General features: G+C 44.7%; 1 protein-coding gene across 2 annotated transcripts in view; it reads left to right on the top strand.

Annotated features, from left to right (window-relative positions):
- Positions 1-22,897, top strand: part of Ano6 (anoctamin 6) — a 170,798-nt gene that overhangs the window by 37,727 nt on the left and 110,174 nt on the right. The window contains exon 2 of one of the 2 annotated variants that reach the window (XM_005354006.3): positions 1,358-1,420. The exons of the other annotated variant lie outside the window; for it this stretch is intronic. Within the exon in view, the coding sequence (XP_005354063.1) occupies positions 1,358-1,420 (63 nt within the window). The remainder of the gene's footprint in view (positions 1-1,357; positions 1,421-22,897) is intronic. 2 annotated transcript variants of the gene reach the window in all.

Below are 22,897 nucleotides of genomic sequence, written 5' to 3'. Positions count from 1 at the left end.
TTACAGATGGTTGTGAGCCACCATGTGGTTGCTGGGAATTGAACTCAGGACCTTTGGAAGAGCAGGCAATGCTCTTACCCTCTGAGCCACCTCTCCAGCCCCACCTGCCGTTATTTTATAAGCTGCACTGGGGTGCAGAAGCTCTTTGTGTTTCTGGAAATGAAGCCTTCCCTTAGAGGTGTTGCTCATTTCCTGGCTCCTGGAGAGTTCATTTTCACCTGGGACTTCTAAAACACCAGTGTCATATTTACCCGGCTGGGGGAAGCACTAGAAGAGAATAGCTCTCTTCCAAAGCAGCCTTTGGCTCCCTTCACAGCCCCAAGGAGGCCCCGAGGTGACCTGTGTCTCCCTGATGGTGTTAGTATTTCTGATGGTGTTAGCGATTCTGTCGTGCTATGGACATGTATGTCTGGGCCTGGGCGCGGGAAATGTGTAATTCAGCAACAGATTTAAAGGGTTGTTGGCATGGTTTCTAATTACTGTTTGTTTGGTTCACCAGTGCCTAATAAGTAGATGTAAGTAACCTCAGGAGCGTGGAATGCAACACTCGTGTTACAGGCAATCATGCAAATCAAATTCTACCCAAGGACTGCAGAGCGCACACAGTGGAGCCATTGTTAGAGAAGCATGCCCTTGAATTTTCTGTTGTTTGGAACTTTCCCACCTGTCCTGCACCGGCATGAAGGACACATACACCTGAAATCAGCTACCCTGTGCAAACCCATTTCAAACTCACTGGTGGTCTCTGGTGTTCAGTTTTCTTTTTTACTTTAACAGGATAATGAGGGAGGGAGAGACTTCCCGGCTTCTCTTCCTTCCTCCTCCCATCCACCGTTGCCCGTATAGGTCTGGACCAGTGGGTGTCAACCTTGGGTACAGCTTGGCACCAGATTGGGAATTTTCAGATGTCTGGGACCTGATCCCCAAAACCAAGGTGCTGGTTTAATTGTCTAGGATGCAGTCTCCACTGGGGTTTTATTATGTCCTCAGGTTAAGAGGCCAGGGATTTGAGCGCTCGATTTGTGAGGTAAATCTCAGACCTGACCATACACTGGTGGCTCCTGGAGGTTTTGAGGAAACCCTGATGCCCACGCAATAAGACCACATTTCTGGAGGGGACGGGGTTTCTGAAAGGCTCTGGGCAATTCTGATGTACAGCAAGAGTCTGGCCAACCGACTAACTGACCTAACCATGTCCTAACATAAGGAAAAGCGAGATCCGGAAAAGTGGAGGGACTTGGTCAAGGTCAGCCCTTCGCTACAGAGCAGGCCCGGGACTCAGGTCTGATGCCTCTTCTGGCCAACGCCAGCCCGTATGTTTGTTTATCGTATTTATTGATACCTCCTCATCCTTCAGGTGATGTTCCTGACTCCAGGAGGCCTTTTCTGGCTCCTCACTCTCTCCTACCATCCGGTCTGGGTAAGATCCCCTCGGTTGTGTTTGAACGGCACTTTTCTTTAGGATTCCCCTCACTCGCGTGGTCGGTTTTGGAGAGCAGCCCCTAACGTTCTTGTTCACTGTGTAACCTGATGCATTAGGTTTCTAGGTACCATTTGTTGAACTGCTGTTCCCTAACTTTCGGTTAATCCGTCGGCCCGCATGCATTGCTAAAAATAATCAGATTCTGTGTACTAACTCTGGCAACTAAGTTTGCTTCCTGTGGCCTGCTGCATTATGGGTCATGATCCTGTGGTGGAAGGGGATATTTGGAAAGACAGTGTTAATGGCAGAATAATGAGAACAAGATGTTGGCGTCTTGGCATGTGGACCAGGGTACTTTGACTAGCATGCTGCCGTCAGGGTGCTGATGTGGTGAAATGGAGCCTGTGACCCCCTCGGCAGATCGAAAGTGATCTGATGAAAATAGAATTTCATGGAAATGTGCTTTAAATCATCTTTGTGTTCATGCTGAACACGTAACTCTGAGAGGCCACAAACCAGATAGCTGAGTTAAATTCCTTGGCTTTGAACATGCCAGTTTTCTTAAATGACGCAAGCAATACATTTTCCTCTGTCATTCTGGATATTTAGAACCGTGGTTTTTCCTGGGAAATCTCTGCCAGCTTGGTGTGCCGGTGCTTCCTGGTTGTGGCTCTGTAGCCTTTAGGTGGTTGTGGTGCTCATTGTAAATGTGACCCATGGAAAGATTGTCATGGCAGAAACCTCGGAACTGGGACTGCAAACTGGGCAGTGTTGCAGGTAGATCCCAGGATGCGGTGGTGTTGAGGCACGGTGGCCAAAGTGCATAGACCTCCTTTGAAATCTGCAGAAGACAGCTCACAGGCTCATGGTTAGCAGGGACTGTCGCAACACAACCAGGGTGTGTGGAAGTGAACCCGCCACGCGTCAGGGAAATGCTTCCCAAACAAACACTCCTGAAAGTGTTAGCGGTAAGAAAACAGATTTACCTGGAGATAAATGCAAACTGTTTCTGTTTGCCTGTTTTCTGAGACAGGTTCTCCTGTTGCAGGCCCTGAACTTGCCATATCTCGAAGATGTTTCTAAACTCCTGATTTTCCTGTCTCCCCTTTTTTAGGACTGGATCACAAACGTGGGCCACTACACCTAGTTCCAAACTGTAAAACATTTTTATATTGAGTTATTTTACTATATTGTAAAACATGCGTTTTTCGTCACTTTTAAAACAAAAATCTCTCCAGGATAGCCAGAGATACACAGAGAAACCCTGTCTCGAAAAACCAGAAAACAAAACAAAAACAAAACCAAAAAAAAAAAATAAATAAAAATAAAACAAATCCAAAATATCGAGAACCATTTCTGCTGAATTGCGTTTTTATTGTTTGTTTTATTTTGTTTTACATTTTGGATGAAGAATTCAACAGACCAGTAAAAAGACTAGTGATGAGTAACTAACTTTTGCCATCCAAACTTCAGAGGCCTGGCTGTATTTTCTAGAAATAAGAAGGAAGAGAGAAATTAATATACTAAACCTATAAGACACAAGCTTCCCATCTAAGTCACCACTATTAACCTTCTGTAACTGAGCTGCAATTTGGGACTCAGGTTTTACAAGTAAACACACTCCCTATGCCCCCCCCCCCCAAAAAAAAAGAGCTGGAATTTAAACTCAAGTCTTTCTGATTTCAAAGTCCTGTGTCTTTGGTCCGGTGTTGAGGTCTCCAAATAAGACTGCGGATTAAAGGAGAGCATTTACTATCCTGGTGGAAGAGCACATGCTTTAGCTCAGTGTTTCTCAACCTGTGGGTCGCGACCCCTTTGAGGGGTCAAATGGCCCTTTCACAGGGGCCACCTAAAGACCATTGGAAAACACAGACATTTCCACTATAATTTATAACAGTGGAAAAATTACAGTTATGAAATAATTTTATGGTTGGGGGGGTCACCATAGCATGAACTGCATTAGGAAGGTTGAGAACCACTGCGTTAGCTTTTTGGATTTTTCTATTAAGCACTGATAAGTTGATGAGATGAAATTGTGAAGTGTGGAGAAAAGGGAAGCAGGGTCCATCTCAACGGGCATGTGAATTGTTGAGCTGCCATGAAAAACAGCATGGTGGTTCATGAAACAGAACTGCCAGACAATTCTGGTTCTACCTGTGCCCAGAGGAGATGAAACCAATGTCTGTGTCTCTGTGGCCTTTGAAACATTATTTGTAATAGCTCAAGTATGAAAATACATGTCTATTGATGATAAATCAATAAAGAAATCATGGAATGTGTGTGTACATATGTACACACCTATGAGTATTATCTAGTCATAAAAAGAAGGAATTGTGCCATTTGTGATACCATACAAGAGTCTAGAGGAATTGTGTTAGTTAAAATATGGCAAAAACATTACTGTTCATTTATGGAATCTGAAAAAGTCAAACTCAGAAACCGAGAGCTGAGCAGTGGTTGCTGGTCGTCCAGGCCTGGAAGAGGAGCATGAACAGGTGCTGTAGCAGCACCTTAAGTTCAAGGTAAGTGCGTTCTAAAAACCAGGTGTGCAACAGCGTGGTGTGGTGAGTGGTAGTGAACCCAACCGAGGTGATGTACACCCAGTGTGAGTGTACAGCAAAGCACTTTATGTGAGTGTGTTCACTCTGCAAATTACGTCATCCTGAGAGGGTGGAGCTAACGGCCGCCTGTGGTCTAAAGTCATAGCCTTAGCAATCCGTGATCTGATTCTCAGATACGTTTGATTTGGAAGAAGCAGATGAGCCAAATGATTTGTGTTTTGGCCTTCATCACTGAGATCCTGGATTTGAGAATCCGGCCTCCATGGTGTGCTACCTACATGATTGTGGAAAAATCTCCCTGCCTTAGTTTCTGCATCAGTCAAATGAGACATCATAGCTTCATTGCACTATTTTCTTCCCATGGGCTCTGAGTTAGAAAAATATAGTAGCCTTATAAAATGGTTCTGTCCTATGTACACAATTCTTGTTCTCTCTGCCAGGACATTGTCCACTTCCTGTTTGGGAAGCTTGTCCATCAACTCTTTACGGTTCACAGATGGGTTACAGGGTTTCCTGGTTGCTTCCTGGAGATCTCTGACTAAGCTTGGTGGATGAGACGTGTTTATTCTAACCGAGCTGAGGATCACTATTCTGGCCCCTTCGGTCATCTGAACACACGGCTAGGTGAGGAATGTCGTGATGGAGCCCCGTTCCTGCGTAGTCAGCCACAACGTGTATTTGTATGGCGTTCAGGTTCATCTGGTGTGTCACCTTCCGAAAATGCTGTTTCCCTTGCTCTGGGGTGCTACTTCATCGGAGTTGTGCGCACAGCTCACTTCCTTCTGGGAACTACTTCCTGGTTTGTCTTCCCAGCTCCTATATTCTTTGGTCCTTTGTTAGCGTTTCCTTGACTGTAGGATGTCAGAAAGTTAACTTTTTTCTTTTCTGGTATAGGTTTCTCCACCTATACCAGATACCAGTCAAATGAGACATCATAGCTTCATTGCACTATTTTCTTCCCATGGGCTCTGAGTTAGAAAAATATAGTAGCCTTATAAAATGGTTCTGTCCTATGTACACAAATCTTGTTCTCTCTGCCAGGACATTGTCTGTACCCCAAGGATTTCAGTTACAAACCCTTTTTAACTATTTTGAGTTTCAAGCTCTCTATCTGATGAAATCTAGATTTGCTTCATGCCTCACATACCCATCCTGCCTCTTCTTCTGCTACCTTCACTGTCTGTGATGGTGTTACCCTTTCCCTGTATCCAGAGTTGAAATGTTGTCCTCACGTCCTGGGGAAAGTCTTGGTTTCACTTTGGTTCTCTTCATTCCCTCCAGGACTTGAGTTTTCATTCCAGAACAATTTTGCGTTTGTCTCCTCTGTCTCTACTTCAGTCGTCCTTGTCACCTGCCCTCAACAGTGTTCTGATGTGTGACTCCCACCATTGCATCGGAGAGCACTGTGATGCTGTGGGGCCCCGGTATTGCTTGCCTGGAAGTATGTGTTTCACTGGGCTCCATCTGGATTCTTCCTCTACCTCTGTTTGTTGCTGAGCCTCTCATCTCTGCCTTCCTTTGGGGTCATGTTGGCTGGATAGCATGACATGTCTGACCTGAGGATGCACTCTCTCTGTCTTTTCATTTCTTTCAGTCTTGCGGGTTGACACCAAGGCGTTCTCTTAAGCACACGGAAACACTTTCTGCTGTCCCGCCATCAACTCTTCCCCTTTTCCCCAAAGCTTTCCGTTTGCAGCCAACTTTTGTCACATCCTTTCAGGGCTCAGATAGCATTCCCCAGGGACTCTCCTCTCACCACCAGCCCCAAATAGTTGCCTGTGGCATTATCTGCCACAGCAGCCTGTGTATTTCCTTCCTATCACTAAGCAGTGTAAGTTATTCTAGAAGTACCGACACCAGGCTTCGGCTGCAGAATTCAAGCTCCCCCCCAAAGAACATTTTATGGTTTGTGCATTGGTGCATCCTTACATGCACAGTTGTAGGTCCTGGAGCTCCTGAGATGGACTCTTGTTTTCTTTTAAGTCTCCGTGATTGACAAAGAGCTCTACTACTGAACTGCATACCTGCCTCTTCCTTTCTGTAAAAACCCATTTGTGTATTATTTCATGTGTTTGTGTGTGCGTGTGTATCCCTGCATGAGTTTATGTACCGTGTGTGCAGGAACCCATGAAAAGGCATCGGATTTCCCTGGAACTGGAACTAGAGGCATTGTGAGCCTTTAATTAATCAGGGATTGTGAGCCTCTAATTAATCAGAGGGATTGTGAGCCGCCATGTCGGTGCTGGGAACCATAGCCGGGTCCTCTGCAAGAAAAAGCAAGTGCTCTTAATGCTGACCCTTCTCTTTGGTCTCTCTTTCCCTTTTAAAGGAGAGAAAGAAATGGAAAAAAAAATTAAAAAAGATTTACAGAGCTAGCCATATCCTTTCATAATTAGTCAATTAAATAATTCCTAATCTGTTGTGAAAGCGGCACTATCTCTTATTTGCTGTTCCCTAGAGACCAGAGTTTTCATCTTGGTCTGATTCTTACAGTCATTTCCCTGCAAAATATTTCTAATCAACATGCTGAAATTGTATTTTATCTGTTTTTCAGTTTTAGGCATTATCCTTTGGTGTCAGTGTTTGCTTTCTTATCTTCTTGCCCCTCGTTTCTCTGTCCTCATTTTGCCAATCGTAATCATATTGTAATTGTACTGTAATTTGGGTGAGATCGATATTCAGTGTTTACTTTATTGCAACTGTGGAATCTTCTCCACAGATGAGCCGTTTAATATAGTTTGGTTTATGTTTTCTCTCAAGATTAGTTTATGTGACCAGTATTGACTTTTTTATCATTAATTTTTGATATAGTTATGAATAATTCAACTTCAAATTCTTTACTACTTGTAAATCTCCGTTCTGTATAACCAGCCAACGGGGAATCTGTCAGGACCCGAAACCCGTTCCTCTCGGTGGAGAATGGCTTCCACTTGGCACCATCCCGCCCTCTCCTTTAGGCTGTCTTACACAAAAGCCCTGCTGTGTGTTGTCTTCATGGTTGGTTTATGAACCCATTTCCAGTGCCTCACAGAGGAAGTGGGATTCCAGAGATGAGAGACCCGTGTCTGAAAATGCCTCATCCCCCTGGATCTTAAGTGATGGCTTAGCAAAGTGTGAATGTTCGGGCTGGAAGCTGTCAGCTTTCAGAATTTTGGCACCTTCTTCTTTTCTACGTGTTTCTCAAGCTATTTCTTTGAAAGTTGCATACATCAGATTCCAAAATTGAATCTTTTGTATGAAAACCTTCCCTGTGGAATTTTGTAGGCATTTCTTTTTGAATCCTGATTTAGAAACCTTGGTTAACGTGTGGGTCACTTGCAGATCCTTTCGCTCTGGAAACCCTCCCTTCATTTCCTTTTTTTAATGTCCTCGGCTGATCTGGAACTCACCATGCAGTGGTGATTCTCAACTTTCTAATACTGTGACTCTTGTCACGTGACTCATGTTGTGGTGACCCCTAACCATAACATAATTTTTGTTTCTACTTCATCTGTAATTTTGCTACTATTATGAATCATAAAGTAAATATCTGATATGCAGGATGTCTGATATTTGACCCCCAAAGGGGTCACCACCCTTAGGTGAGAACCACTGACATAGACCTGGCTGTCCTTGAACCCTCAGAGGTCTCCCTGCCTCCCAAGTGCTGGGATTAAAGGTGTGCATGTATTTCCTTCCTTTTAAAGGAGAAAATTTAGTTCTGGAAGCAAAAATGCCTTTAATTCTAGAAAAATAATGTACTTTGTACTCGAGTATTTTTTCTTCCTTTCTAGTTTTTCTGGTCATGAAAACTTCAGTCTTCTGATACTGACACCCACACTTGGCACAATTCCCCTTTGATCTCTTGGTCAGCTTCGTGAACATTCCCTGATTGTATCTCTCAAGCCTGCTGGTGAATTTTTAATTTTGCCACAATTTGAGTTCCATAGTTTTTGTCCTCCAGGTGCTTCTCTTTCGGTAACGTCTCTGTTCTCTCACAGGTGTGTTCGTCTCCGATGATGAGTCTGAAGATGTCCTGGTGTGTGTCCCCCACTCTACCCTCACCCTTCTTTTATCTAGGGGATTTTTAACAATTCCTCCTGCAATTCCAGGCTTCCTCCACAGTGACTTGGCTGGACTGTTTGATTTTAGGAAGCCTTGATATTGGTATTTTTAGGTCTTTATTATCGTTGACTCCAGCTATTTATGAAATACTTCAACAAGAATGTAAACTTTACATTTTTTCCTTCCTTTATAAAGAAAGAAAGGAGGATGTGGAGGTGGATTGTGAGCATGGCTCAGGGCACTTGTGTAAGGCCCTGTGTTCAGTCCCTAGCACTAACAGCCCGCCCCCACCCCCTCACAAGGATGGTAGTTTCCTGTGAGAAAATAGAACCAGTGAGAGAGGTCTGGGTGGAAATCTTGGGGTCTCCACATTGACATTCAACTTCTGTAAACTCTCTTCTCTGTGTGGATCTCCATTCTGAGTTGAACTTAGAACCAGTCCATGGATCTTTGCTGAGGAAACAATCCTAGTGTTTGGTGGAGTTGGGGTGGAGGCTTCCTGTCCCACCCCTACACATTCACTACCACCATGGAAGGTAGGAGGGGTGGGTAACTGATTTTTAATAAAATTTGACTCAGCTATCCTGCCTCACCTTTGCCTCCTCTTCTAGAAGAACCTGTGTGGTTGAAATGAAGTTGCCTCTGGCCCTTCCTCCTTTAGGCTGGAGCTTCTCCAGTGCCTACACCAGTTGCTATTTGCCTGGGGCTTTCTCTGTCTTTCAAGCAGGCATTTGCTGTCCTGTGCCCTTGTTGGTTTCTGTCCTGGTAGGTCAGGATTCTCACTGATACATGCTCTGATTGCTGTTTACCAGGCAAGGAATCCCATGTTTCTGTGCAGGCTGGGACTCTCCAGTTCATGCATGGCTGCTTCTGCTGAGGTGGGAGGACAGGGAAGGGAGGAGACTTGTGGTCTGTTCCTAGATTATCCACACCTCTATAACTATGAAGGCTCTCTCCTGGCCTCCCGTCCTGTCCTTAAGACCAAGGACCCAAAGCAGATGGTTTCAAGTCTCCTTTTACTCATAGGCTTCTTTCATCTAAAGAATCAAGACGATGTGTAGCTGAGCCCTAGCGTAGGGAGTGGAGATGCTACAGTCGACAGAAGAAATGTGGAACTTACATTTTCCTTGTGTTAGTCAAGTCAGCAATTCCAAAAAACCCTTGAAGTTTTAACTAAAATGGCAACCCATGTTTCACGAACAAGAAGCTTGTAAGAGGTTAAATATTCTGAAGTTTTTTCCCCTGTGGGCATTTTTGGTCGGTGGCCAGTCAGTACCAGAGTACACTGGATTCATGTTCTCCCTAGTGAGAAGATAGGAAAGCTAGGAACAAAGAGGCGTTTTCCCCTCTGTGTCCCCTGGAAGGGAAGGCCTCCTGGGAGGAACTGCCAGGAACTGTGGTGTCCTTCCCGCTGAAGGTGTGCATGTGGAGATAATAGTTCCATCTCTATATTCTTTCCTCCAAGTTGCTTTTCTCAGCTGGGACGGAAGATAGTGGGCATTGCCTGTCACTGTGGTTTTGACTGGAGAGTTTGATCGTTAACCCAGCGTACTCCACTGTGGTCAGTACAGTGACTGAGGAGAAATTGGGATTGAGACATCTTGACCCCATGGATTAAGGACTGGGGATGGCTTCCCTTGGGCAGATCCCACAGGCTGATCACCCCTCCCCAGTTGCCAGCACAGACTCTCTCTGCAAGGTGTGCAGATTATTCTGGAAGTCCAGCAGGTAGTTGTTATTTACACAGTCCTTGCACTGACATTTGGGAACTATTACTTTAGGGACAGGAGGCCAGGAAAAAAAAAAAAAAACTCAGACTCAAGTATTTGCAGAACTCAGGAAAAAATAAAAAGAAAGAAAGAAGCCAGGATATCCGGGTCAGCTGACCCTCTCCTGTCAATCACTGAAACTGAGACTCGGCCTTCCTCAGTTGACACCTGTGTTTCTCCTTGGATCTTCTTGCTCAGAGGAGATGGGAACTATTGAGGAGCTTGAGGGGTACTGCTTCTGCCCGTGCCTCCTGCCTGCCAAAGCACATGTGCAAATAATGAATATGTGTGTGTGTATATATATATATATATATATATCTTAAGTAGTCACAATCACATTTTATATTTCTATAAGTGTGTGGTTCTACTGTCATCCTCATTTTTTCCTTGCATGAACCTATGGGGTTGGGCACATGCATGATGTGTGTGTATTTGTTCACGTGGCTATGTACACAGATACATGTGGCTGTGGCTGCTTGCAGAGGCCAGAGGTTGGAGACCTGCCTTTATCTCTCCATCCTGTGTATGTATATATTTTTAGACAAGGGCTCTCACTGAACCTGGAGCTCACTGATAAGCTAGGCCAACCGGCTGACGAGTTCAGGGATTTGCCTCTCTGTCGTTCCAGGCTCCCAGCACTAGGGTTACAGATGTCCCACATATGCCTGGCCTCTTATGGCTGCTGGGGATCCAAACTCTGTTTTTTGTGCTTGCAGGACTGGAAGTTTTCTGAATAAGCCATCTCTCGGCCCTCACGCCTATTTTTGATGCTAACATCTTCACCTGGTTATGCCTGTTTTCCTCAATGACCCCTTCCTGTTTTTCTTTCATTCTTTTCTCTCAATAAATTTATATATGTGAGAATATATCATATAAATTTCATCTGCAAAATAAACCATGGGAAAGACATGAAATATGCTTTCTTTAACTTTATTGTCACCTAAGTTCTGCTTTATGCCATTGATTCTTTATTAAAGATTTAGAAGAGTCAAAATACAAAGACCTTGGCTAGGCCCTGAACATCTATAGCAGAAGAGGTAGATTTTTCTCAGGATTCTCGCTTGTACCCTCTCATTAAAATTTTAAACTTTTAATTAACATAGTAATTGTACGTGGTTATGGAAAGCAGTGTGACACACACACATATCAAATTAGAATAACGTGCATATTTGTTTATGTTGGGGACACTCTAAATTCTTCCTCCTAGCTACTTGAAGTGTATACCTGATTGTTGCTATCTGTCGTTTTTGCAGTGTGCTATACAGCATCAGAAGGCTTTATCTGACCATACCCTGTGCCTACTGACTGTCCTCACTGTTTCGTGGTTTTGAGACTCTAGAAACCACAGCTCTGCTCTATTTCCATGAGACCAGCGTTTGTGCTTCTGCATAGAAGTCAGAAACATAGAGAATGCCTTTCTGTGCCTGGCTGGTCTCACTTCATATGGTGTCCTCTCGTTTCATCTATGTTACTGAAAATGGCAGAAATTTCATTATGGTAAACGTCACTGTGTTTTTCCACACATGTTCTTTATCCGATGGTGGATCTCTAACTGATACCGTCTGGGGCTGCTGTGACTGGCTTTGGTGTGTACACAGGGAGCAGGTGTTGTAGGGACTTAGATTCATTCTAATTCTCTCTTCCCTGACCCCACCCTCTCCCCTCATTATTTCTGAGAAATGAGACAGGATATCATATACGTATGGTACTTATGCCCCTCTCCAGATGAGATCTAACTAGGTAGCATAGATTAAGTTCCTTTTCCCCCTGTCTCAGCCTCTCTAGTGTCGGGACTACAGGCCGGTGCCACCACACTCAGATTTAACAGTCTCTTAATTTGCCTTATTTATTTGAAAGCCATTTATAACAAATTGCCCATGTTTTATTTACTGTTTCCCTTAATAAAAAAATACACTTTCCCCTTCTCTGATTTCTCTAGATTTTTTTATTGTAATCAATTGGTGATTTTTTAATTGAAAATATTTTTTTCATATAATGTATGTGATCATGGTTTCCCCTCCCTCATCTTCTCCCAGATCCTCCCCCTCTCCCACCTCTACAACTCTAGCCTTCTTTCACTCTTTCTTTAGAAAACAAAAAGGCAAAGAAGCCAAGCAGAATAAAACAAAACAAACAAAAAATAAAGAAAAAGCTTGGTCGAGACACCCACAGACACATACAAAATCCATAAAATCACAAAGTCAGAAACCATCATATAGAAACAAAAGGCCAGTAAAATGAATAGAAAATGCTAAACAGAGCATCATAAGACCAAAAAAAAAAAAAAAAATCAAAGCTACCGCTGAGTTCATTGTGTGTTGACTATCTACTGCTGGGCATGGGGCCTGCCCTGGAGTGTGTTAACTAGACTGCTATAAAAGGACAGTCTTAGTTCTTTCAGTTACAGAAACAACGCGTGCTGGTTGCACACCGCAAAGTGGTTTCCCTCATAGAAAGTCTCTAAAGGGTTTACAGCACAGAGCTACTTCATCAGAGTTTTGTTTTCAAAGGCCACTTTGGCGACTAAGAGGAGATGGATCAGGAAGAGGGCAGAAGGTACTAACAGGACAGGCACCAGGGAGGTACCTTTGTACAGAGGACAGACGGGCAAAGATAGACAGTGGAATACAGAGTTCAGAATCCTCAGCCCTGTCGGATGCTGGGTGTGCTGGTGTAGGGCAGGGGAGCGAGGATGGTTGGGAACGAAGGAGAAAGGACTTTAGGGTGAGACCGCGCATCTGAGACGCTAGGACATTTCTGTGTAACGCTGTCACATACACAAGGGGGACATCGGAATCTGGAGATAAGAAATGAAACCAAGCCAGGCATTGAAACAAAGATGCGTCAAGAGATACCATGGCGAAAACTGTTGGGGAGCCCTAAGTGTTCCCCGAAGGGGAGGTCCAGTCAATGAGGAAATACCAGTAGAAGAATCCAGAAAGATGAAAGGACCTCGTATACAGGGGACACCTCTGTAATCTCAGCACTGGGGAGGCCGAGCAGGAGGGAGGTCTTGACTTCAAGGCCAGCCTCAGCTATGAAGGAGCTCAAGGCCAGCATAGGGTGCAGAAAAAACTGATGCCTCTCATCCCAGCACACACCATTGGAATGCCAGCGAGAGTCTTTAAAAGTCTTGGTCAGCTGTGACAGACATCACTGAAATGTTTGTGAGGCAAAAATGTAAGATGGTCCTGGGCTTAGCAGTTTAACAGCCAAGGTCGACCTTTGCGGGAGCAGGTGCGGGTGGCATGCACACTGGATGGGTGCCAGCTGCACCTAGATGCTCACCAGTAGTTGTAAGGATTTGGACTGTTTTATTTTTCTTTTCCTTTTTTCCCCCCTTTTGGTTTTTCGAAACAAGGTTTTTCTGTAGCTTTGGAGCCTGTCCTGGAACTAGCTCTGTAGACCAGGCTGGCTTTGAACTCACAGAGATCCACATGTCTCTGCCTCCGGAGTGCTGGGATTAAAGGCATGCACTACCAACGCCCAGCTTTTCTTTTTTTCCTTTTCTGTTTCTTTTCTTGTATTGCTGGGATCAATCTAGGACCTTGCGCATGCTAAGCAAGCGTGTCGCCATGGAGCTGCACTCCCAGCCCTTAGGATTTTGGACTGTGTTACAGCGCGATAAGTGTGCCGGGGAAGGCTGACTAAGGTTGTTGTTTCAGCCACTTACGATAACCTTATCTTTATTGTTTTATTCTGATGATAAAGCACTATATATTTAGTGTAAATGTCTTAAGCTTTAAACATATAACTGAGAATCATGTCCGCAACTATGTTTCTTTCCGTGTAACCACTGTCATGTGAGGTATGCCCATCAAGATTCCTGTGTGGTAACACATGTGTGTGCATGCACAGACATGTCACAGCAGTTTGCAGGCGTTCCGTTTATAAAGATAGAGGCTCCTGGGATTGCTTCCTTCCTCAAGCTGAGTTTGCTGCCTTGGGATCGTCTACAGACTACTTTGTTCACATCAGAAGTGCCGCCGTCTGCAGTAAGCTGTGCTGCTCTGTTGTCCGCAGCTTTTTCTGGGCGTTTGAGCTTTCGCCAGACATTGCTGTGCCCTTGCATAGCTTTCTTCAGACATGTAGCATCCTTGGGCATATTTGTATCTCTCCCGATCCGCGTTGCAAAGTTCCCAGAGTGAAATTGTGGGGCCAAAGGGCAAGCACATCTGACATTTTGATAATGCTTCATTATCAGAAGAGCTTTTTTTTTTTTCCCCCTCTGGTCATTATCATTGTTAAATATGGATGGAAGATATGTGACCATGAGAAAGGTTGATATTGGGAAGAGTAAAGAGTAATTGAGGTCGTGAGGAAAAATGCTGAGTAGTCAGAAGGTCAGTGGGGATGGGGACCGTGGTCCAGGACATGGCTTTCTGCTGAGGTCAGAGGGGAGAAGCCACCCATCCTCAAGGAGGAGGGTTGGTGGAGGGCGACAGGATCCTCAGCATTGCTGTGTCCACAGACCTTGCCCAGTGCAGACATTCCAAACATCACACTGCTTAGATGTATAGTCGGATAGCTCAGCGGGGCTCCCATGTAATAGCGTCTGCTGTTATGGTTTTAAAAATTAAACGTTAACATTTCCTACTGAAAGCAGTTGAGGAGTTGGGGATCTGGAAGGTCCTTTTTGCATAGAGAACTCTGGCCCAGATTAGAGAAGACACCCGATTTAGTCATTAAAAAATTTTAATTTAGCATATCTTAACTATACATAATGGGCTTCAATATGCCATTTTCATGTATGTACATAATGTCTTTAGGCCATCTTCACCCTGCTTACCGTCTCATCCTCTTCTGTTTATGAGCCCCACTTCCACTTTCACTTTGGGCTTATGTGTGTGCACGCTGGCATCTGACCCCATGAATTTCATTATGATTTGTTTACAGGAGCGTGGCTGGGAGCTTGTTTACAAACCATGCACCTTATACCCGTGGTCACACCACTGAGGAAGGTCTCCCTGTCCCTCACCAGTCACTATCCGCTTCTAAATCCTCAGAGGTGGGCAGGGCCTCATGAACCCCAGCTTCCATCATGACAGGGTACTCTGACAAGCCCAGTCCTTTGTGGATCATGTAGCACTAACCACGGATGTTTTCAGTTCCGTGGCGCAGCAACCACGTTATGCCTGGAAGTCAGCCACTCTCCTGTGTCCTTGCTTCTCCAGCTCTTTCCCCCCCTTATCTCCGATGTTCTTAGGGCTGCTGTCTTTGTCCCATTTATGGCCAGACATTCAGCCGTCATCACTGATTACTGCAGAAAAAGGAGTTCCTCTAACCAAAGCTCCCAGGAGCTCTAGTGTAGGGAGTAAGCTTTGCTTTTTGGAGTGCAATTTGACAGACCCTTTAAGGTCACTTAGCAAAACAGCAATAGCTTCCTCACTGGGGCCTTTGCTCTTCCCAGCCCTAGGCTTTTGACTGAGTTTACAGGCCCAGATAGCAGTTCTCTCAGGGGGAGCAGGCCTCAGATCATATTTTAAAAAGTGACTGATTTCTCCTATAACAAAGTTGCTACCGTTACTCCTTGTCTGTCTGGTTGACATTGTGTGGAGGTCACAGCTGAATAGGACTGTTGATAGCAATTTTCCCTCAGCAGCCTACACAGCAGGGTTCAAGAATGGTTAGGCCACCAAAAGGAGGCTTCCAGTCCAAATCCCCTGATTTCCATGGATTTCTCTGTGTCCTGTGACCAGCTGTAGGATCTTATTACCAGATAGTGTCAGTGGGCAGCCACGAGCAGTGACAATTACCTGTATTGCTTTTGGGTATCAGGGGTCCCCCGGAAACAACTCATATGGGGGAAGCCTAGCCCTGGATCTGGGATTTTTGTTTAATAACCTTATTGGTCTCTGATAGCAGTTTTATCTCCCTACACGGGACACCTCCATTCAAACTTAAATTTGGTTCTGGTTAGCTTATCAGCAGTCAGATTTTCTTTGGTCTTTTTTGTGTACTAGTTTTGGTTGACCCCCTTTCCTTCCCCCTCCCCCATTTCTCTGCCTCCTGTCTGCTTAAACCTTAAACCTTTCCACCTCCAGTTTTCCCCTTTAACTTTTATACCACACATTGGTATTCCCTCCGGCTTCATTTTTTTCTTTTTAATCAGAGTGTTTCAAAAGCTTTGGGAGAGAGAGAGATACAAATGGAGATGCACAGGGAGAAGGAGGGAGGGAAGGGGGAGGATATAGAAGAGGGGGGGGAGGACAGGAGAGTGAGAGCACACATGAATTGCATGCACGTGGGCTCCTCCATCCGGTAAAGAGGCTAGAGCTGGCTGCAGTGGCGGCTCCCCATCACAGCACTCCGTTGACTTCTGTTCATTGCTCCCTCCACTTTGACCATGTAAGTTCCAGTCCTGTGTTTCTTACCGGCTTGACCTCTTAAGTGGTCCCTGGTTTCTACTGAAGCTCCATCAGACCTTGGCTTGGGGGCCTAAGCCCTGTGCAGCCGTCAGCTGGCCATAGCTGCCCGTGTATGTAAAGCCATCAGGTGTCAACGTCCTAGTAGCTGTTTTATTTCTTCTCCTTCCGAGCTCCACTACAGTGCAGCGTGCGTGCTAAGTCAGTGATAGTTATTTTATGTGTGCAAGTGTGATGAATATGTAGACTTGGCACATAGAAAGAGCTGCTGGGGAGTCTCAGGCAGGAGGATCACAAGTTCTAAGCCAGACTGGGTAATTTAGTGAGACCCTGTCTCAGTATAAGAAGGCAAAAAGAGAGCTGGGGTGTAGGGATTGGTGAGTGTTTGTCTAGCATTTACGAGGCCCTGGGTGAAACTTCCAGTTGAAAATGTGTGAGGCCACAGTTTGTTTGTTTGTTTGTTTGTTTGTTTATAGACAGGGTTTCCCTGTGTAACAGTCCAAGCTGTCCTGGAACTAGCTCTTTTAGACCAGGCTGGCCTCGAACTCACAGAGATCCGCCTGCCTCTATCTCCCTAGTGCTGGGACTGAAGGCCTGCACCACCACATCCTGGCTGAGGTCACAGTTTAAATCATCAAAACTAGAAAAGAGAGAGAGAAAGAAAGAGAGGGAGGGAGAGAAAAAAATTTCAAGGACAAAAGTAGAGAGTAGATAAACTCAGAAAGGAGCAGCAACTGAAAGCATTTGACCTTACAAGAGGCAGAATTAATTGCTCTGGAGGGAAGAGCAACCTCAGTCATGTGTGCTATTTCCATCATAACAAATTAAGTGCATCTTTAAGAAATCCAAAATAGCTCAGATCTCTAAGGTGATGTAGCTACGTTCACACGCACAGCATTAAAAATGCCAAGCAGTACTACATTGCGGTGCGTTCTGGGTAAATGTCTGAACATCTTTAGCCTCATCTGGCCTGCTGAGAACAACTCTAAGATCAAAATCTCAGCTGGGGTTTGCAGAATATTTGATGACTCTTTCGGGGTCATCAAATAAAGAGCCTGGAGCCGGATGCTGTGGCTGCACTTGGATATGCAGGCTTCCTTTTGTCCCCTTGGTCACCCCAGCAGCAAGGAGAGTAAGTGACCAGCTGCCAACTACTGCCTCAGCAGGAAAGAGTAGAAACTTACAAAACATGATTAAGTAAGAAATAGCAGGAAATGAGGGGTTCAAGTTTTCTTAAGTTGTTACATTTAGGGCTGAGAAATGCTGTCATCCAAATGCTGTCGTCAGAACGCTGCTATGGTAATCACACGGAGTCACTGCATAGCAGGGACAGTCAGCCGAGGGGTTGTGGGTGTCACCGGCTCTTTAGCATCACCCCTGGCACAGAGCCAGATACTGCTTGTACACATCCTCTCTCACCTTCGAGATCTGTTTCCCTCAGAAGGAACAATTTGCCCAGACTGGTTAGTTAGCTCCTAGGCTGTTCCCACGTCCCCTTCTTCCTTTAGTGAAAGTTTGGCGGGAGAGTGGCACACCCACGTCTGAGAAGGCACCTTGAGGCTCCAGGTGTGAGGTCTGGGATGAGGCTGTTGCCATAGGGCTGCACTTCCCTGGCACCGTAAGCTCTGACCAATGGCAACATGTACGTGGTGGCTGTCTGAACACAGATGGGCTAAGCTGTTCAGTTGTATCTTCTCTGAAATGGAGCCCTTAGGAAGGAACTTTTGTTGTCTCCTTTAGTCTGTTATTTTTTTTTTAACTAAGTGACTTACAATGTTTAAAATGTTTCCTTATATCCAAAACTTAGAAAAACATTTGCGTTCCTTTCACTTTGGGGCCATTTACACCTTTTTATATGCCCTCTATTTCCTGTAGTATAGTATGGTGCTTGGAATAGAAGCCCTGTTGTGGGTTCTAGCACGGAACTCCATTCTCAGCCCCACACCTCTTTAGTTTCTGCTGTATCGGGGCATGTGATAACTGCTGGTAGCATTTTTCTCAACTCAGTCCATTTGCATTTTTCTTTTTATATGCAGTATGAGAACTTGCAGTGTGAATAAGCACCATGCTAAACATCGCACACACTACATTCAAGCCTGAGAAGGAAGGATTGTTCCATTTTAGATGCTAACAGTGAAGTTTGTGCTGCCCAGGTCAGTTAGGAAGTGGTAGGTCTGGGATCCGAGTTTAGATCTGCCTGCCTCTAACAACTACCCTTCTAGAGTGTGCATCCATCTGCCGAGCCATCAACAGGACGTGACAGAGTGCCCAACAACCTGGGCACTGCGGTACTCCTGTCCAGCTCTGAACAAGGGTGCACTCTGCCCTCAGAGAACTCAGACTTAGTGTGGATTTAGATGACGGTATACAGTACAGAGTTCCCTGTACTGTATAACAGAATGGTGGAAGACCCAGAGGCGTTGGTGTGTAGACATCTGAACCCCAAGCTCATGGGTTCACATCCCACAGAGCTTAGCTCTGTGACTTTAGACAATGCTTGATTTCTCTGTGCCTCCTTAGTAGTGCAGAGGTAGTGATGGGGCTGATCCTGCCAGCTTAGGCTGTCACAGGATGACGTGATTATGGCTGGGAAGAGCTTGGATGTGAAACAGGCCCTGTAGCTAGTTTCAGGGTGCAGCCCCTTCACCCGATGGGCTTCACTGAAGCCCTATAATACATAGAAGCTTTGTTTCACCCTTGAAAATCATACACTGTACACTTTATTGGCACGTGACCCCTGCCAGAGGAGAGAGATGGGATCTCCACCCATTCCCACCCACTGTGGTGCTGGTCTCCAGTCTGGAGAGGGTTCAGCTTGGGTGGGGGCAGGGCATGGGCTAAGCTGTTCTGTTTGTAGACCGTTCCTGCTGCCTGGTGCAGTCCAACCCACATCAGGTAATAGATGTTCTTAAGCAACTCTTTTTCACTGTGGTAAAATATATATTATCACCTAAACTGTGCCATCTTCCATTTGTAATTATATAGCCCAGTGGCATAGGATGCACTGTGGTGTGTTCACCCCCTGCATCCAGTGCTGTACTCTCTGCATCTTTCAGATGGAAAGCTGCACCCATTGAACCTTGCTACCCACATTCCCCTCCCCGACAACCACCATTCCATTTTCTGTCTCTGTGAAGATGACCTACCTCTGTGGCACTCCGTATAAGTGGAATCCTACATTTATCATTTTCTGACTGCTTATTTTACTCAGCCATAATGTCCTCAAGAGTCTCCTTGTGTAGCATGTTTGGATTGCCTTCCCATTATGTTGAGGGGTATTACTTCCATTGGATGTGCAGGACACATTTTGTCTGTCTATTCATCCGTGAGTGAGCAAGAATAGCCTCAACCGTTCACTGTTGAAAATAATGCCTTGTTACATGTGGTATGTAAATATCTATTGAATTTATGTTTCCAGGTTTTTTGGGGAGGTGGGATGAGACAAATAAGTTTCATAATAGAACTTCCTACCCCTCCCCTGCCACTGAAATACATTAAAATCTTTCTGTGTCTTTGCTCCTTTATGTGAAACAGCCCATTCTTACTATCATGCAGCTGTGTTCTGGAAGATTCAAGCACCTAAATATTGCTTCCTTCATAATTATAAAAACAAAATATATAGCTAATATTGAAGATTTGGGGATACATCAGATTTATCACAGAACTGAACCCTGATAGATCACGTGTGTCCTCTGCTAATATGGATTTGGGTAACTTTTTTCCTGCTAACTTAACTATGAAAATACTGTATGTATCATTTCCAATCTTCTCCCTTTTGTCCAAATTCAGGATTCATTCCCTGGGCTAGAGTTGTTTGTAGGTGATTGCTAAGTGGTGTGGTAGGGGCTCAGCCTCTGAGGCGATCAGAGAGGTTGTGGTGCCCCTCCCCTCTTCCAGCTGGTCTCTGTTATGAGGAATTGGCTTGCTTACTGCTCTGTCTGTCTATGTCAGGCTGCTCTGATGAGGTTTATATTTTACTGTCCTGTGGGGAAAACATTCTTAGTTCTTACAGATTCATAATTCCTTATAGTAAAATTTCAGAAAGTACTAGAAGGAATTTTCTGGTCAGCCTTCTAATTGCTATACCTAACAGATGTAAGTCCCTTTGATGGAGTGCTTAAGGGTGTTGCTCCAGGGCCTGCTAGGGCAGCGTCTTAATGTACAATGAGTACATACAAGAGTTCTTTTGTTTATAAATTCTGAATTCTCAAGATGAAAAGTTTTGTTCTAGAAGATTTAGGCGTGTGAGTTATGGCTCATATGGTTTGAGTTATGAGCAATATCCATTTGAATGGTGTCCGCTTTCCTTCCCAGGCCATGTCCAGTCACTGCAGTCAAGGAACGGACAGACCAGAGACTGCACCGAGTTTCACCTGAGCTGCAGCCAACAGCAAAGCCAGGGTGGTGTGCATTGGGAACCCTGGGAGTCCCAGGGGACTGAACCCCTCAGAAGTGAAATGACAGTGAGCCTTTTGAGATGGGATTAGAATGTGTTTCTGTAATGAATACCGTGTGTCTTTTATAGAGCAACAACTCTTGCAGCCATGACTTAGAAAACAATGCCAAATCAGCACAAGTAAATAGCACTGCTCTTCAGTCGTGTAATAGACTGTTTTAATTTAAAGGTGTGTATTCAGTGGGAAACATTGTAGAAGTAAAGGTTGATCATGTGGACTTGGAAGGGCCCCAGAGGAACCAAGACAGTTTTGAAAAAGGAGAAAGTTGGGGGATTCACATGACCTGGTTTGAAAACTTAATATAAATCCACAGACAAAGCAGTGTGGCACCCACCACAGCAGTGTCGGGGTCCAGAAGCTAAGTCATATCTTTGTGACTTTGAGTTTTCTACAAGGGCAGAGAGGAGTCAGGCTCTCTTAACAAGTGGTGTTATGTTGGCGGATTTCCACACAAAAAGAGTGAGGCTGAGTTCCTACCTCATACTTTATATAAAAATTAACTCAAAGTGCATCAATAACCTAAATGTAAGAGTTAGAACCATAAATCTCTTGGAAGAAAACAAAGACAGATCACGTGACCTTGGATTCACCTTCTTGGAAAAAACACAAAAAAGCTTGAGCAACAAAAGAGTTACACACAGACCATTGAATTTCATCAAAATCAGAAATGTGTGCATAAGAGGATATTATTGAGAAGTGAGACTTTTTTAAAAGAAATCATAGTCAGAAATTGTGTATCTAGACAGTCTTTAATATCCAGAGTACATAAATCATTCCTGTGCTCCACAAAAAGACAACCCCTTTGTAAACCGGGGCGAGGTCTCTAAAGGATACATGCATCTGGCTGGTAGCAAGTGAGCGCTATCAGAGCAACACTGGTCATTAGCGAAGTGCAAATTAAAACCTCAGGACCACTTCACACCTGCCCGCACGTCTGCCTCTGAAAAGCCATCAGCAGCCAAAAGAACAAGGGCGTGGAGACATTAGAGCACTCAGACATTGTGGATGGGACTGCCACACACCAGCAACCTTGGCAAGCAATTAGGTAGCTTTTGTAAAAGCGGAGACACACTATCTGACTCGCCAGGTCCTGCCCTGGGTTTATACTAAGGAGAACTGGAAAATAGGAACTCAAATATCTGCTCATGTTCAGTGAAGCTTTGTTTGTACTAGCCCAAAGATAGATGCAACCCAAGTATTCAGTGGCAGAGAAGTGTTTCAGCAAAACGTGGTATGTGTAGACAATGGAATCAGTCATAGAAAGGATCATGGATGAGACTTCAAAACACTAAAGTGAAATACTAAGGTAGACATTGGACTGGAGAGATGGTGCAGTGGTTAGAGCGTTGGCTGCTCTTTCTTTCTGAGGACCCAGATTTGATTCCCAGCACCTACATTGTGACTCACAACCATGTCTTAATTCTAGTTCCAAGGGATATGATGCCCTCTTCTGGCCTCTGGGGCACATGGTGCACAAACATACATGTGGACAAAATACCTGTACACATAAAATAATAAAAGGCAGATACTGTATGGTTCCCTGTGCATGACATATGTAGAAGAAGGCAAATAAATAAGAACAGAAAACTTTTAGAGTGTATCAGGCAGAGGAAAGGGGAATTGGGAATTATTGCCTAATGGTTACAGAATCTCCGGGGTGATTGGTTTGGTAAGAGAAAATGGTTATGCAACATTGGAAGTGCAGTAAATACTGCTAAATGGAGCACGGAAAACTAGCTAGCAGCAGTAATATGTATATATGTGACTACTAGAAAACGGAAGTTGGCAAAAGAACAAATGACTGTAGAGTGTCTATTGTGAGCTCACGGCATGCACACATAGGCTTCTTGTAAAGCACTAACTAGTCAAGTGGTCCGTGAGGATGAGCAGTGTGGTGGTGTTTTCAGCTCTCTGAAGCAGACATGTTGGGCTTCTGAGATAGTTTCAGAGCGGAGTTATTGGGGAGGCTGTGGTGGCAAAGTGTGTTCATAAGAGGAGCCCACATTGGCACCAAACGGAGTGTGCAAAGACAGAGCTCGCTGGAGCTCATCTTGGGGATGCTGCTGTTGTGCGTGGAAGTCATCTTTAGAAATACTTTCTCCTGGACTGGAGCCAGGAGGGACAAAGGCTTCCTCCCCGTTTTGTTCTGCTCTGGAATGCCTGTGCTCTTGGTAGGTGAGTTGGTGACATGCTAGGGAACAGGGAGGGTGAGGAGTCTGAGTCTTTTCCTTCTTGCTAATAGTGTTTAGAAGAGAAAGACACCATGCCACCATCTTTG

This window comes from Microtus ochrogaster, chromosome 15 (genome assembly GCF_000317375.1).
Source record: "Microtus ochrogaster isolate Prairie Vole_2 chromosome 15, MicOch1.0, whole genome shotgun sequence".
In the NCBI taxonomy this organism is placed as follows: domain Eukaryota; kingdom Metazoa; phylum Chordata; class Mammalia; order Rodentia; family Cricetidae; genus Microtus; species Microtus ochrogaster.
The sequence above is the reverse complement of the archived record's forward strand: the minus strand, read 5'-3'. Positions and strand labels throughout refer to the sequence as shown.